Source organism: Falco naumanni, chromosome Z (assembly GCF_017639655.2).
Source record: "Falco naumanni isolate bFalNau1 chromosome Z, bFalNau1.pat, whole genome shotgun sequence".
NCBI classification, from domain to species: Eukaryota; Metazoa; Chordata; class Aves; order Falconiformes; family Falconidae; genus Falco; species Falco naumanni.
The window spans coordinates 81,292,529-81,308,826 of NC_054080.1; the positions used below are offsets into that span (position 1 = coordinate 81,292,529).

Consider the following 16,298-nt stretch of genomic DNA (forward strand, 5'->3'; position numbering starts at 1 on the left):
TTCCACACATACTGCTTTGGATATGTGGGGGGGGGGAGTCCCTCTATGGACAAGCTAAGAGGGAAATAGAAGAAAAAAAAATAACCAAACTAAAAAAGAAAGAGAATAAATATTTGGGAGGAGGGCGTTTAAGAGGAGAGAAAAACAAACCAAAGCTAGCGCCAGGCTGGAACCAGCAGCTGGTTGCCAGCACAGCAGGCTGAGAAGTTGTTGGTGGAAGCGCTCAGTGCCATGTTTGTGTTGCTTAAAAAAAATACATCCTCCTTCCCTGTTTTTTAATCCCAGCCCCACAAGCAGAAGGAGGAATTCAGTTGCCAAATCCAAGCTTGCAGGAAGTTTGTATTTACAGCAATGCCAAGGGATGCAGAGTGTGTCCTGCCCCGTGACATGTGTGCGTGCACGTGTGTGTGCCTGTGCGCACAGCAGCTTGCCTGCGCTTGGGCAGCTGGGGGCTGGATGGGACCTGCCAGGCGTGTTGTGGGTGCAGTGGCTCTCCGCTCCGAGGAGATGCCAGTGCAATGGCAACCATGGCATGATTTTTTTTTTTTTTTTTTTTTTTTTTGCCAATGTGAGGGGAGGAGGTGGGAGGGAGGGCTGGGGATGGAGGAGAAAGTGGGGGTGGAAGGTTGTAATGCTTGGCTGGAAAAATTTAGAGGAGTACAAAGGAAAGAGCAATGAAAAGGGGTGGTGGGAGAGCTGGGGGGGGGGGGGGAGCGGGGGTGAAGGAGGCTGTGAACTGGCTGCTGTGGAGGTGGGAAGAGATTTATGTTTGCCGAGTGGTTTGGTTGGGAGTTGGCTGGGAGGGTGCTGGGTGCCGCAGGCAGGGTGGGGTGTGCTGCAGGGAGGCTGATGGCCCCAGCAGCGAGGCGGCTGGGCTTTATTTTCTTCCTTTCTTTCCTCCTCCCTCCACTGGGCACTCGGAGGAGAAGGCAAGACAAAAAGCTGAACCGGTGCCAAGAAGGAGCTGCAGCGACTCGAAAATGGCACTCTGCGCCGCACTAATATTTCGAAGCTGGGCTGCGCTGGAGAGCAGCGAAACGTGCCGGGAATGCGAATGGCTGGGGCCGCTGGCTGGGCTCAAGGGTGCTCTCCCTCCCCCCTGTTCCCCTTTCTCTTTTAAATTGGATCCTTTACTCCCCCATCCACCCCCATGATATTTAAGGGTTCTGAGAAAGAGAGGGGACCCTTGCTGGTGACTCAGGGTGGAGAGGGGGAGGAAGGGGGACAGTATTGTGTGTGCACCCCGGAGCTGGTGCAGCGTGGCAAGCGCCTGGCAGAAACGCTGTGTGTAGCCAGTCCCCAGCCCGTGTGTGTCTGCTGCGGGGCTCGCTGGAAAGGATTATAAGCAGAGAAGGGACGAGTGTGCTCATCCCCTCCTGCCATCTCCGTATCAGAGAGGGATTTTTTTTTATTATTATTATTTTTTTTTCCTAGGGAGGAAGAGAAGACTTGATTCCCAGGGAGTTTTCTGATTGTTTTCCTGTTGCCACTCCTTCCCCTCCTCCTTGCTGTCCTCCTCCTCCTCTCTCCATACCCATAAGGCTGCACTCGTGGCTCTGTATCCTGATGCAAGGTTACTTGTAGGACACATGAATCTCTGCAAGGTGCAGCGTCGCCTGTGTCGGTGTTCGCCTCTCATTTGCTGGGAGACAGGCAACTTCCAGGCGGCTCCACAGCTCAGCTGGGCGCCTGGTTAATGCACTGTTGGTGCTTCAGCTGCAAAAGCCCCTTCCTGCAAAGCGTGCCTGCATAAAAAAAAAGACCCCCAAATCACATAGGGCTGAAACTTCAACAGCAGTTCATAAGTTTGATTAATTTGCAAGGGATGGGCTGGAATTTTGCTGTGTTTTTTGTCTGAAAAGAGAGGTTTTGCCTGTGTTGGTCCCCTTTTCCCTCCATTCACAGGCTAGGAAAAAGTACATGAAAGTGCATTTATTTTTTTTTAATGGGCTGTTGATATTTTTCAAGCCTTTTAAAAGTTATTACCAGCACAAGCATTCTTGTAGTAGTTTTATGGTTGAAACTGAATGCAAAGATCTTCCCCCCACCGCACACATGCTCTGTTCTGGTTCGTTCTAGCATTTGGATCTGGAGTTTTAGGTTGGCATTACAGAAACTGGAGACAGGCACAAGAGAAAACTCCTGCCGTTGGGTTTGAAAATGGGTCCAGATCCTGTTTTAACAGCAGTTTTAGCATTCACGCAGTCAGCAGGTCAAGTTCAAGGAGACCTTTCTAAAGCGCGGGCAGAGGCTCATTAACTTGCTGCATCTCAGAAGCTTGCGGGTTGTTGGGTTGTTAGCTTGGCCCAGTTTGTAGTCCCAGGTGTGGGATGATCCCTGTGACCTTTCTCTCACCTGAAAACCATGCCCTAGTATATATCCAGACCAGTTCAAAACTCACCTTTGATTTCAGACATGTAGACCTGGTTTCGGAGCACCTATTTCTGCCCAAGCAGTGCCTTTTGGAAATACTATGATAAACAGTGAGGAATTTAGGGAGACTTAGAGGTGTTATCCAGCCTGCTCTCCTCACCCTCTTATTCTCCTCACAGCTCCTCACAGATCAGTGGTCCTTCCCCTGGAGGACTGAAAGCTCAGTCCCAAATTAATGTTGCTAGGAGGTGCACTTATTTCTGAGGTGAGACTATCAGGTTTTATATGGAGTAGGATGTCTTCAGCAACTGATCCCTTGCTCTTTCTCAGCTCTCAGCTGTGCCTCGTACCATGTAGTTGCCACAGCTTGACTTGGGCTTGCACAGAGAAGATCCTCTCTTTTTGCTCTTTTTAACTTGTTGCAAAAGAGGGGTGTGTAGTTCTTGGCCCAGGAACCTTGCAGAGGGTGAAGAAACCATGGCAAATGTCAACAAGAGGGTTGGCCATGTAATTTAGAGTAATAGGTGTGCCATCGTGCCTTCCACCCCATCCTACCTGTTCATCTTGAATAAAGTACATCCATAGCAATATGTGGGTTTGTATGCACACAAGTGCTTGCTGTTAGCTTTTTAGTTGCCTCTTTGGACTTAGTGAGATGCGTTATGTATTTTAGCTACCGTCCTCACTAAGGACACATACCATGCCTACCTTGCCTCAGTTTCTTGTTGCCTCAGAAGTTCTTGTGGATACTTTTGGCTGCAGCTGCACCTCTTTCTCTGGGCACAAACTCCTCTTTTTAACCTGAGATCCCTGACCATGTGATTCCAACCTACAAAAGCACATGCCAGGAGTAGGGATTAAAGCCCACATCAAAGTGAGCAGAGGAGACCCTGGCAGCTGTCCTAACCCACCGTGCACCTGCACAGAGGATGGCTCAGGCTTTTAGATGTGGAGCCAGCTTGTGTTTACCACTGATTTAAACCTCTTATTACTTCAGTTCCCAAATCACAATTCCCAACAGATTTGTAGAGAGTATCCCAATGAAATGGGCAAATATTAGTATGGACTAACAGCATCCATGTGCATGAAGTAGAAATGTGTGGTGACTGTTACTCAGGAAGGTAAACTGAGGACAACACATGAGGAGACCTTCCTAAACTTTGATATTTCAGGTTACAGACCTTTTCAATTTCCTTGATATCTTGAGAGTGCTCTGGAGTAAGGGAGCTTGTGTAATGGATCTCGTCTATCTTGGGCCAAAAATGTTACTCTTGTACTTTCCAGGTGGTCCAAGTAAGCCATCTGGATATATATCTGGTCATACTTCCCAAGGAGCATTGCAAGGCATTGACAAGGCAGCTGAATGTCTTTGTCTTTATTTCTCCCTCTATCAAAGAGGTGTCTTCAGATATATTTCCCTGAAACATGATGTCTCATGAATGTCAAGTTGCTTCCTTCAAATCCTTCATCCTTTTAACACCTTATAATGAGAAATGTTGTCTGCTTGGGGTTGTTATGAGATGACTCGTGTCTGGAAGTGTTAATCTGGAGGGCTCTTCCAAGGCTATCTTCTACCCCTTTTTCCCACACCTTCCCCACTTCCAGTCTTTTATTTTTTGGACCGGTAACCTCACATTTCTGTAATCTAAATGTGCAAATGTTTTGCAGTCACGGTCCAGTAGCTGGGTTAATCTCAGACCCCTGGAGTGGCAGATGGCTGATTTGTTGCCGATTCCAGCTACAGAGAATTGTGCCACCTATTATCTTTGCACAGACTGCCGCTTGAAAGGATGCCTTGGGCAAAATCAGTGAAAAGCAAAGCAAAGCAAAGCAAACACTCTCTGATCTGCATCACCACAGGTGAAAATGTAAAATATTTCACCTTTATGTGAAGGGCTGGAGAGGTGGACAAAGAGGGGAGAGAAGTGGGAGGGGAAGAAGGGGAGAGGAAGATCTCATTTTCATACCAGAAGTGCAGAAGCACAGGGCAGAGCAGGCTTGCTGCAGTCGCGACGCTGAATCACAAGCCCTTACCCTGTTCTAAATGGTTTTGCAGTGTGGTAGTCCTTGGCTTCATCTCCCTGCTTTAACTCTTCAATAAAGCAGGCGGGTTGGCACCCCGTGACACCTTGCTGCCCTTCCTAAGCCTTTCTGATGTAGGTTGTCATAGGAATCCATGGCACCGCTCCCTGCCATCACGCCTCATTGCCAGCCCTGCGGCTGCCGGGGAAAGCCGTGATGGCCCCATGGTGCCGACGTGTTTACCAGGGCTACTTGGAAGCAGAAATGTAAGCGTCTGTGTGTGTTAAGGGGAAGCTTGGGGGCCCCTCCTAGACTGAGTGGGGCTGAGGGTGAACCCCAGCACTGAGTGCTCGGGGGGGCCGGGCTGGCAGGTGGTGGTGGGCACACAGAAAGATGTTAAGGAAATGGAGAAAAGCAGAGCAAAACTTTGGATGCTTGTGACCATTTTCTGCACGGTCATTCCCACAATCAAGGTTTTCTTTTTTCTCTTTGCTTTGGGAAACACCACAGAGTCAGATGAAGAATTTGGGAAGAGAGTGTGGGTTCCCTGTGCAGAGTCCAGTGACGAAATCTGTGAACAAGGTAAGAACAAAGGGTTATGGCTGTGAAGGGTTTTGTTTAATCCTTTTTCCTTTCCAGCCCATTCTTGCAGTGTTAGACATGAGATTTAGGATATGTGTAGCACAAAACTGGTAGTCCAAGTGCTAAGCAAACAGTCTAAAAAGATCAAGTTAAATAGGGCTTCTTTTTAATGCATGCCATGGTGATGGTTTGAGTTTGAGAACAGTTTATATTGTATCCAAATGATCTATGTGCGAATAATTGTTATCAACCTCCTGACACCAGGACCTAATTAGGAAGTAAGAGCCTTAAATAGGCCATTTGCGTAGTGAGCTTCCATATGTCTCCTTGCGCAATTTATTTGCTTCACTCCATTGAGATATAATGAGACTGAAATTCCTAGAACTGCCTTTGACTCTGAGGCTCTTCTCTCCATCTCCTCTGCAGTTATAGCCCACTATTAAGAAGATAATATCTATTTCCCTGTGTTCAGAAAGAAAAAGCTACTGTACTGCTACCCTCACTCCAGATTGACCAAGTTTCTCTGCTTCTGAGTTTCCAATGGAAATAGAATGAGAAATGCCAAAACAACCTGCAGCCTAAGGAAAACGTGATGCTGTCAGACAGCACAAAGAAAGTTAGGGAAGGATGATCTTGAAGGAATACTACCTACCATATCTACCTCAAAACGCCGTTGGAAGGCTAATGTGGTATTTCAGTCAATATATAGGTGCAATTTGAGGAACTTGGTGTACAGATGCAGTTTAAAGAGCTCTGTGTAGACTCTGGCTTTCTTCCCACCAGGATGTGAGGAAGGGGGGAAGGCTGGGACAAGGCTGCCTGAATTTTGTCTTAATTTTGAACATTTAGCTCAGTCTGGACCAACACGCTCTATGGGTCTCTCTGTTCACATTATCTCTAAGTAGGGTTTCAAAAGATACCCTCTTTCCAAAAACCTCTTACATGCATGACTCCATCTCGTGCCTCATGTGTCCCGCTCCACTCTTTTACTCCCATCATCCTGAAGTCAGTGAAACTCAAGCACATGATTGAGCGCCATTTTCTGTCGGGATGATCTTTTTAATAAGTGCTCATTGTTTTGAGAGTTCCACCCCCCACCCCCACCCCCCCTCAGATCAGGGCCTTATTTAGTCTCCCATTGAAAGACAATTCCACTTGCAATGATTTTGTTTATGATAATTCACTCGCATGTTCCCTTCCAGGAATTGTCATTGCCTTCCAGAAGGGCAGTTAGTGCTGGTCCCCTTGCAGTGATAATTATAATCAGACCTGTCAGCCTTCACACAGTCTACGCTTATCACTTGCATTTAGGAGGATTTTTCCTGAAGCCTATTACCAGTGCTGCTTCTTAGGGAAAAAATAGTCATGATTTTTTCTGCTAATCTTTGATGGCTTTCAGCTTTGAAAGCATGCAGAGGAGCAAAATGACTGCCAGTTGCAGCTAAAGAAACTGTCTGTTGGTCCTGGCATAGATCTCTGCCTCTGGAGATCCAGGGTGGATAGTTTGGGAAATGCTGAGGGCTTTCATTTGCTTGTGACAACCCTTCAGGTGTGCAGGAGACACAAAACAGTGCTTTTTTCCAATGGTAATGCTCACAGAAGCTAGCTCTGCCAACCTGCTAGACAAGAACTTCAGGTGGCAGGTGGTTGTTGGCAGTGGTACCCTCTCTCCCTGCTGTTTTGGGCAGCGATCTGTGGGTTTGCCTATGTTGAACGACTTGGACGCAGGATGGCCAGAGAAGTGGCTGTGGCTGGTGCTGGAGGTGATGGCTGGCATCCAGGGATGGGCATGGTAGCAGGACTGGTGGGCCCACCGCCACCAGCACACCGCAGTACAACAGAGCCCAACTGGCCAATATGGTGGTGTTGGGTAGGATGTGGTTCCCTATTCTATTCATCCCAGGATGTTTGAAAATTGTCCCCCCTAGTGTTATTCACTGGGAAACACATCGCCCCATTTACTAGATTTCTCCCAATTTTCGCTCAATTATTCCTATTGATATGCTAATAAGCCTCATGTCTTTTAATTTTGCTTTTTGCTAACTTAAAGAAGAAGTAATTTTTACTACTTCATTAGTCTAAATAAGTGATGTGTCTTTTAGACCCTCCTATGTTACCGCTATACACTTCGTAATGTAGTCAGAGTTTTGGACTGCCTTGATTTTGGCAGAATTTGAGGCTGGTCAACACTTTATAGATTTTGTAGAAAAGACAATGGTGGGAGAGTGGGAACTGTCACATTCTCCACAGTTCTGTATTTACAATGTGCAGGGATGTGATTTGGCTTTGTTTTATTTAAATTCACTGGGAACTAGAGATTTATTTATCAGGTGTCACTCCCTGAAGGAAGATAAATGCCATATAGCAAAGACTTCATCTATTATACAAACAGATTTGAAGGCTTTGCTATTGCATTCCTCTCCTGCTGCACAGAGCAAAAACGCCTTCGGCTGAACAGAGACAGAGTGATACTTAGCGGTAACATCTTATGACCTTTTGATCAGCTAAGATCTCAAACCATATTAGTGAACAGATTATGATGTGATGGAAAGAGGGCCAGGAATAGCCTTTTTATCATGAGATCCTTCCTGTGAATAACCTTCTTTGGTATTTTCCGGTGGTTAATCACTCGGGCCAGGACAATCATTAGAAAACAAACAGGGGAGTGAAATCCAAATACACTCGGGTTTGTCAACTACAGTTGGATATTACAGTTTACAGTTTTCCCCTAATATTCTCCTGCCCTCCCATTTCTATCAAGGCTGTTGGTGACCTTGCAATATTTTCTGTCACTAATAACCCCATTTTGGCAGAAAGATCTACATAAAATGAACCCCGAGTCCTTGGACCACAGCTCACCTGCGGTCCCTGAATCAAAGGTACACACATGGTGAAGGTGGGTGTCTGACTGCAAAGGGAAACATTTACATGGAAATGTCTCTGTCATTTCTGAGATAAAAACAGTAATTCTTAAACCATTTTCAACCCTTTTTAGGAAAAAAAATGCAGGTTTTAAAAAATGCACAGCCCTGATAGTATTTCTCTTTTTATGGAGCCAAATAGAAACAAGAACACCTTTTCCACTGATCTTACCTACCTACCCGTGCAAGATTAATCCTTAAACTTTGTTGTACGTTTAAATTACCCTCCTTTTTATCTTAACAGCCAACATGCATCTTTATCCCTACTGATAACTGGGCATAAATTAATAAGTTTTAAGAAGGAAAAGTGTTCCTTCCTTAAAGAAAAGAAACGTTCATTGCTGCCTCTGCACATTGATAATGGTTGTGCCAAAGTTTGATCTGGCTTCTGTGGTCACCCCTGCAAGGAAGAAAGGGTGGACACATGTTCGTGAAGTTTTGGGCTTAGCTGAGCAGGACAGCATGTCCAGGCAGCCCATCCTGGTTGTGGAGTATGTAGCATAACCCTGCACATGGTTAGCATGGGGGTGGCTGACTTGTACGTGTTTTGTTTGCTGTTGAAGCCAACAAGCGCATCATTTTCCCAGTGGGAAGAAGAAGAAGGGCTGGTGGTATGTGGATCCCAAACTGCTGTTAGTGTAGTGGGATCTGGAGAACAATAGCTGCCACAGCCCTATGGAAACTCTTGGAAAATGAGAAGGTTATGGAGGTGGAGGAAATACACAGCAGGACACCGTCATTTCTTAACTCCCCCAGCCTCTTCAATCAGGTGCCTGCGGCTTCTCACTCCTCCTACCTCTTGCACGAGATCATAGGATCATAAGGTATTAGATTCTGTTGGCTCCTGAGTTAGGGAGCCAGTGTGCAACGTTGAGGCTGTGAACCCACATGGTGCTTTCACCTGCCACTGCCAGGGCCAGGTAGGAGCTGGGAGAAGGCACCAGCTGCCTGACACAAGTCTCCACCATCTTTTCTTTGGGCAAACCAGGCACTGCGAAGGGTGGATGGCAGCCTTGATGCTGTCCGTCCACCAAAGAAGTGCCATTAGCAAAATACAGCTGGCTCACTACGATAAGGTGCTTCCTCCCAAGCTCCATCAGCAAACCACAATTCCATTGCTGCATGGGTGATGTCCATGGTTACAAGCATCATGAATGAAACCATTCAGAGGGATGGGTTCCCCTGAACAGCTCCCATCTAGGAGTGATAGCTTCTGACGGCAGCTTTGAAACCTTTCCACTGAGAAGGCTTTGTGGTGTGTGTGGTGAAGAAGGTGTAGGTAAGAAATGTTGTCCCTGCTTCCCTCATCTGCCTTGTAGTTCTTATGTGTCTGTGGGGTGTAGAAGGGTGCCCAGACTTGGGAAATACTGTACCAAGATCTTCCCTTTTGGTGTGGGATTGCGTTAATCCTGCTATGCCTTCTGCCAGATGGGCCCTGCCCTCATATGGTCAGCTCTTCTCAGAGTAAAGAGCTTGTGTTCAGTTTGTTGTAGCTCAGAGGGACCCATGAAAACACATTCGCTTTGCCTTGGGCAGCTCAGCGTAGAAGTCCCAATGGGACATTTTATGGTCCTCCAATGAAGCATGGCTAGAGCATAGGGCAAGTACTTGAGGTGGGATGCTTTTTTAGGGGTATGCAATTTAAAGTTGGAAATGCTGAAGATGTAGTGTCAGGCAGATGACGTGGTGTGGGATGGGAAAAAGAGGGCAGTGGTTTGTTTATGAAGTTAAGCTCCCCACGTAAAACACCTTTGTCATTTTAAACACATAACATCTGGTTCCTTGCAATTATTCTTGGACTGCAGACAGTAGTGATCTCCAGTTTCTCACTGAGTAAGAGTGATTTCATAAACCAGCAAAAGATTATTGTTATAACCAAATCTAGAGCCATACAATTCCCTTCTCCTGGCTGGAAAGAGTTGATCTTGGGCAGGAAAAGAGGAAGAAGGACATATGTCGTACTAATGTTTTGGGCTACATCTGTCTTAAGCTCTGGGACTGTTAATAGGAGTGTGACTGGGTATACTCAAACTACCAGTCCTTGGAACACTTTTGGTCCACAACAACTAGCAAGCTCCTAAATCATTCCTCAGCATGGATCAGGGTTCATCCCAGTGAGCTACTTGCATTTAGCTGCTGCGTTAGCGAAGTCAAGTTATGGTTTTGAGCAGAGGTAAACTGTGCCAGTTTGCCTTGATGTCTGGGAATATTTCTGGGCACATTTAGCTTACCAGCATCTGAAGAAGCTCAGGCCCAACTAAGAAACTGTATTCCAACATCCTCAACTCCATCCTCCATCATCTTCAACTTGGGATCGGAGAGCTGCCATCAGAGGCTGGTTCAGCCTCCCTTGATCCTGATAACGGAGAAAAGGTTATATTACCCTAGAGAAAGGCTATGTGTAGCAGAGGTGCATTTCCTGCATATTTACCTGTCACCTCCCCTGCCCCTCCAAGCTCAGACAAAAAGACTGATAAGTCACTGATGTGCTTTTCCCTGCAACAGTGAATTCCACCCATTATTTTTCTTCATAGAAAGTATTTCTTTCTCCTTCACCGTAGGGAGGTTCATTTATCAATAGGTGCCAGCTATAGGATTGGTATTCTATGATTTCCTTTAAATGGCTTAGTGGTTGATAGTTAAATGTGTTCATAGGAGACAATTGTAAGCTTATATATAATAAAACAGCTCATGGATGGATATAACATTATGTCTCAAATATAAGTAAACACTTTGTTTGATAAAGAAAGTTTTACTTTGACTTCACCTTATCCAATTATATGTATATATTTATATGTTTGTAAGTATATATACATTTGTGTGTGTGTATTTTTTTGTACTAAATCAAAAACCTAGGTGAAAAAAATAACTTTGGCTCAACTACTGTAACCAAAGTGTAATGTTTCATTATCTTTTCTTTCACTGAAATCTGTTCATGCACAAGATGATCTGATAGAATACATGTTTAAACATATCCAACGCAATATTTTCCCTTTAAGAATAGCTCAAGTGTTTAGTCACAGTAAGGATGAAATTATCAATTGAATTTGGCACGTATTTTGAAACATGACCTTAATCTGCAGGTTTCAGTGAGGAAGGCATTTTCCCCAGGTATTTCAGTAAGTCAAATAAGTAAATTATATTTTTGACACATTAAAGATGTTCCATTTTAGACAAAGGAAGCGATATCCCAGTTGTGTCACTGAAACTCAATGCCCTGTGTAGCTTGTTAACAACTGCACATTTATTTTTTCAGTGCGCCAGTTCGCTATCAAGTATCAATGCACTGCTACAGACCAAATAATCAATAGTTCTGTCAGTTGAGTATGCCCTGGAAATACAATATTACTGTTAATATTGATCCACAAAGCTGAAATCAAGGCTAACTCTGCAGGCATTGCTTGCTAGCACCCTGGCTTTTACTCGCAGAGCAACCAGCTTGAAAATCACTGCGGCGTGCTATCCCACAGGGACCAATGTTTTCTGCACATCCTCCTTCTGTGTATAATAATCAGCCTGAACATAAACACAAGAGTATCAGGGCACATGTGACCTGCAGATGTTGTGCATGTAGTTTCATTTCAGCCTTCTGTGGTTTCTGGGTGCAGCAAAAACAGCTGCAAAGAGCACCAGTAAAATCAAGCTATATCAGCTCCAGTATCCACCGCTAACAGGGCAGCACAGCAACCTGGCCAGCCACACTAATCAACACCTCGGTGTGCTCTTCTTCATGGGAAGGGTGAGATGGGCTGGCTTGAGACCTCCAGCACCCTTCTCCAAGCATCATGAGCAATTTGTTAGTGAAGGCTTGTGTGGTTTTCTTGCAGAGGTGACTTCAGGCTCAAGTTATCAGTTGGGGAAAAAAAAGTCCCACAGCATTGAGGTGTACTGGCACTGTCAAGAGCATCTCTTCTTTACTCTCCTGTCACCTCCAGGCTGCCAGGTTGCCTTGGAAAAAAGAAAACGTGGTGTTCCCCATTCACACATGTGCTTTCACACACACCCTTGTGAGTTTGGCGGTCTTTGCCGTATCTGTAATGGCTTTGCAATGAAGCTGTGAATGAACGTTTGGCAGATTCGTTTTACAACTGTCAGTCTTCCCAGAAGCAGCCCACAATTTCCATTGACTAAGACATAGGCATGATTTCCTACAACGTCTTTTCAGATTTTACTAGATTCAGATAAATGAAATTGGTGTTTTATCTATGTGCCACCAAAATTAGTTGCCACGGTACCCTTCATATTGGAATACCACAGTTCTGGTCTCTTGTATTTGGGCAGCAGCTGCTCTATAGGATGCTCCTGGCTCTTCAATCAGAAAGTAACGTGGACAAGAGCAGAGCATGAGCTTGGTAAGGATAAGTGAGATGATGTGGGCATTTGGGAGAAGGGAATGGCTCTACCATGCCATCATGGCTGGGAAAAGGTGCGTGACAGTGGTGGAAGCATAAAAGCAGGAGCCTCAGATGGCTGGAAGGAGCCCTTGACAAGGTGAGGGAGGAAAATGTCTTTTCTTACACTTGTCTTAGGAAGAGGGAATGAGGAGAAATGGTACCTTCTGCAGTGCCTTACTCCCCTCCTCAGGAAGGTGGCCTTATTTCTGATTCAGTGTTGTCAGGACCTACAGTGTTTGCAGATGGTATTGGGTAGAAGGGTAATAAATAGCTCTTTAATGGGTATGAATGGAGCAGGCTGGTAGTAACGAAGACTCCTTCGCAAAAAGCCTACTGAAATCACCATGAAGACATCAGAGACTCCTTTTTCTTTAGGTAACTTCTGTCATAGGAGCCTTCCTTGCCATGGGGCAGGAGGAGGAGTGGCATCCCAGCCCATGTGGCTTCTGACATAAAGCCCTCTGAACCTTGTGTCACTCACTCAGCTAACATGGTCACGCACTCAGCTGTTCCACAGGGTCTGAGAAACTTTGAGAAACTTCCCACAGCAGAGGAACATGATGAACAGTGGCCAGGGTCTTCCCCCTGGAGAGAGGCACATGTTCTGCAAGGTATTTACCGTGGATTTTTATTTTTTTTAATGATGCTAACAGCTTAGTTCTATCTTCTAGGTGACCTTTAGACACAACATCAGAGGTCCCCTTGCTCCCAAGGAGCAAATTTATCAGCCTTATCCTTCATCTGAGAGCTTCAGCTTATCTCCTGCATGGCAAGCCATTTAGCACCTAGGAGATGAAGCTCAAGACAATGTCTTGGCAAGTCTAAGTGAGAAACAAGAGATGTGTATTATCTCTCACTGGGAGGAATCCAAGGTCAGGTCTGACAAATTCAGAGTAGTCTGAGTTGCCAGGGACAATGTAATGCGAGGCTATTTATCTACTGGTTCTTCCTAAGACCCAACTTCATATAAAAAAATCCATTTCTACACTCTTTCAGAGGGAAGAAACAGAAATTCAGACACAACCAAGAGCAGGTGTGGCTTAGGGTTCTCAGGGTTGCTACTTTGCAAGCATACGGAGTGAGAACTGAACTTCTTATCAGTTGTGGCTGTGTACTATTGACAAAAGGAAGTGACACCATGGTTGCATGCTCTTCAAAACACTCCTCCCTCCAGCAGTATCACCTCTTTGTACAGCCTCAGCAACTGACTTCAGCTGCTTCAACTGAAACCCCAAATTATGTCATTACTTTTTTTTTTTTTTTTTTTTTTTTTTTTTTTAGGTTGGTGAATGAATGGCCATTTCTGCACTTATCTCCTGTCATTTCTGCACTTATCTCCTGTTTTAGATAAAATGCCCTAAAATGCCAACATTGAAGTTCAGAGGTCATTGGTGACCTTAAAAAACTCTCCAATTGCCTTGGATGAAACCCAAATGAGATTAAAATTAATGTGAGTGTCAAGAGGCCAAGAAACCAAAATGATGTGTCCAATGCAAGCAGCTTACTGGTTTCAGACTGTTTCTGGCAACTGTCTGCTTGTTTGAATTTGAGTATGTGACACCTTTAAAAGTCAGAGAAAAAAACCAACCACAAAACACTCAACCACACCCTTCAGATATTTTACTTGATAACAGGATTCTCCTTTTTGTGCCCATTTTCTTGCAGCCTCAAGAATGTCCTGTTTTGCAATCATACTGTCCGCAGGTGTTTGTGGTGCTGAAACACTATGATGTGTAATTCTCTAATTAAAAAAAATATATTTTTGAAGCCTCAAAACATTTTCTCCTCACCCCTGTTCATGAAAGACCAAGAGAATGGAGTGTGTTATTAAAACTCAATAGCCACTCGTTTATTTACATGGTTAATGATTGGCCCTTTTTAACTAAAAAGATATATTCTTTTCATGCTGCTCCTATTACAACTCTGTCGTCTCAGCCTTGTCCTGTGTAACAAAGAAACTGATCCTTTTATGGATGTTAACCGAGACACCAGGAACTGAATAATATTTAAGAGCTAAATTCCTCTTTTATTCTCAAAGGTGGTCAGGATCAAAGCACCAAGAGATGGAAGCTGGAGAGAGAAACTTGAACTCCCAGTGTATCCATCCTCTGAACAAGGGAAGACATTACAGACTCCCTTGCTGCCAACGTGACCCCTGTCATCAGCAGCGTCCCCACAGTTAAGATGATATTGTGGCATTCCATAAAAATCCCTGTTGCAGTCAGAGCATCATAAGCAAATATATTATTGGTTTTGTCCCAAGGACAGTATGACATTAAAAGGTGAAGGTGGCAGCCGAAGGGTTGGCTGGGGCAGGCAAGCAGCAGTGGGAAAAGGTGTCACGGTGCCTATCGGCACACCCAGCTGTGTCCAGCTGTGACTGGGATGGGTGCAAAGTGGAGGTTTGCAAGAAGGCTGTGGACAGGGCTGGTGGGTGTGTAACAAGAGCCTTTCCTTCGCGGGAGAGTCAGCCTTGGAGAAGAGATGAAAGTGTATTAGCAGAAGTTGTTTACTCTCTCCCTTGGCACTTGCTTAGGGAAAACATTCTTTCTGGATTATTTTCTTTCTTTTTTTTTTTTTTAAATACATATGAATAAGGCTTTCATAAACTAATGAAAGCTACATTTTTGTCAATTATAATGGACTTCATTAAGTTCTGGACATTTACCACATCACAATGTTTATCTGCAAGGCAATATTTCCCTGGGCTTAATGAAAGGGAACAGTGGGAGTACTGCAGCAAATTTAAGTCACTTCTAGCACTCAGTGTCAGGATTTTAATGGTACCCACATTACCTTGGATTTTTTTTTATAGCTTCATCTTGCTTTATGTGACAATACTTAGTTTTTATGTCATGCTTTTCACACATAAATCTCAGCATCTCACAAGGCGGGTCAAGACGTTATACCCATTTCAGAGGACAGAAAAAACACTAAGTGAGGTGATTTGGTCATGGCACAGAGAAGAAGGGCTGGGAGCAGATCTTGACCTTCTTAAATCCCATCCCAGGAGTCCACTGCATCTCCAACAGGAAGATGTACCCCTTTGTAGAGAGGGTCATGCTGGGTGTGAATCAAAGGTTTGCACCAAACTGGGGTGAAGGGAGCAGGCATCTCCCTGTTGGCTTCTTGTGGCACTGGATTACTCTTCTCTGACAGAGTCAAACACCCAGAAATGGTCACTGGAAGGGAAAATATTCAGCTTGGTAGATAAAACAAATAGCATAAGGCTGCCTGTATTTTCCTTTCGTTTTTATTGCTGGCACAATAAAGAGCCTGTTGGCTCTTTAAAGCAGGATTTTCCATAAGTCCTGTTTGGCGTGGAGGAGGGAAGAGCCGACCTCCTCTGTATTAAAATTGCCTATTTGTCATCTCCTGGTCTCAAGTTTCCTTTGCAAGAAGATGGGTTAGTTCTTCTTCTGAAGCTCTGTGGGACTCACCAAGTTCTCTGCTGGTGCCTGGCAGAACGGCAGCAGCAACTCAGGAGGCACAGAGACGTGAGGGTTAGACTAATTCCCTGCAAAAGCTAACCATGTAACTGTGTCACCCATAATTAGCTGGTTGTTTGGGGTAGCAAAGTGCCTGCTTGATTAAAATGATCCTATTGCCCAGCCCTGTGCTTCTGGGGGAGTGGGGGTGGGGGAGTGGGGGGGTCCTAAAAGCCCTAAAAAACCTGGAGCAGGTGCTTAATCCTGAAGCTGTCCTTCTGGTCTTTGAGTCACTAACCTGTGGTGTTCCCACCTTTGCTGTGTTACAGATGGCCATACTGGCCAGCCTTACCGCAGACTTTTAGGGGCTATCTTTGGTCCAGCCATGCAATGCTGGCTGTTGAAGGGCCACCACGTCCCTTCAGATCCTCCAGCATGTCCTCTGCCATTACATGCCAGACCATTTCAGAGGAAGGATTTGTGTTTGTTTGTTTTGTTGTGGTTTTTTTTTGTTTGTTTGTTTTTGTTTTTTTGTTGTTTTGTTTTGTTTTGTTTTTTTCCCCAGGAAAAACATGGGG

General features: G+C 45.0%; 1 protein-coding gene across 1 annotated transcript in view; it reads left to right on the plus strand.

Annotated features, from left to right (window-relative positions):
- Positions 1–16,298, plus strand: part of SETBP1 (SET binding protein 1) — a 259,184-nt gene that overhangs the window by 115,489 nt on the left and 127,397 nt on the right. The window contains 1 exon segment of the mRNA XM_040580452.1: positions 4,906–4,977. Coding sequence (XP_040436386.1) covers positions 4,906–4,977 — 72 coding nt within the window.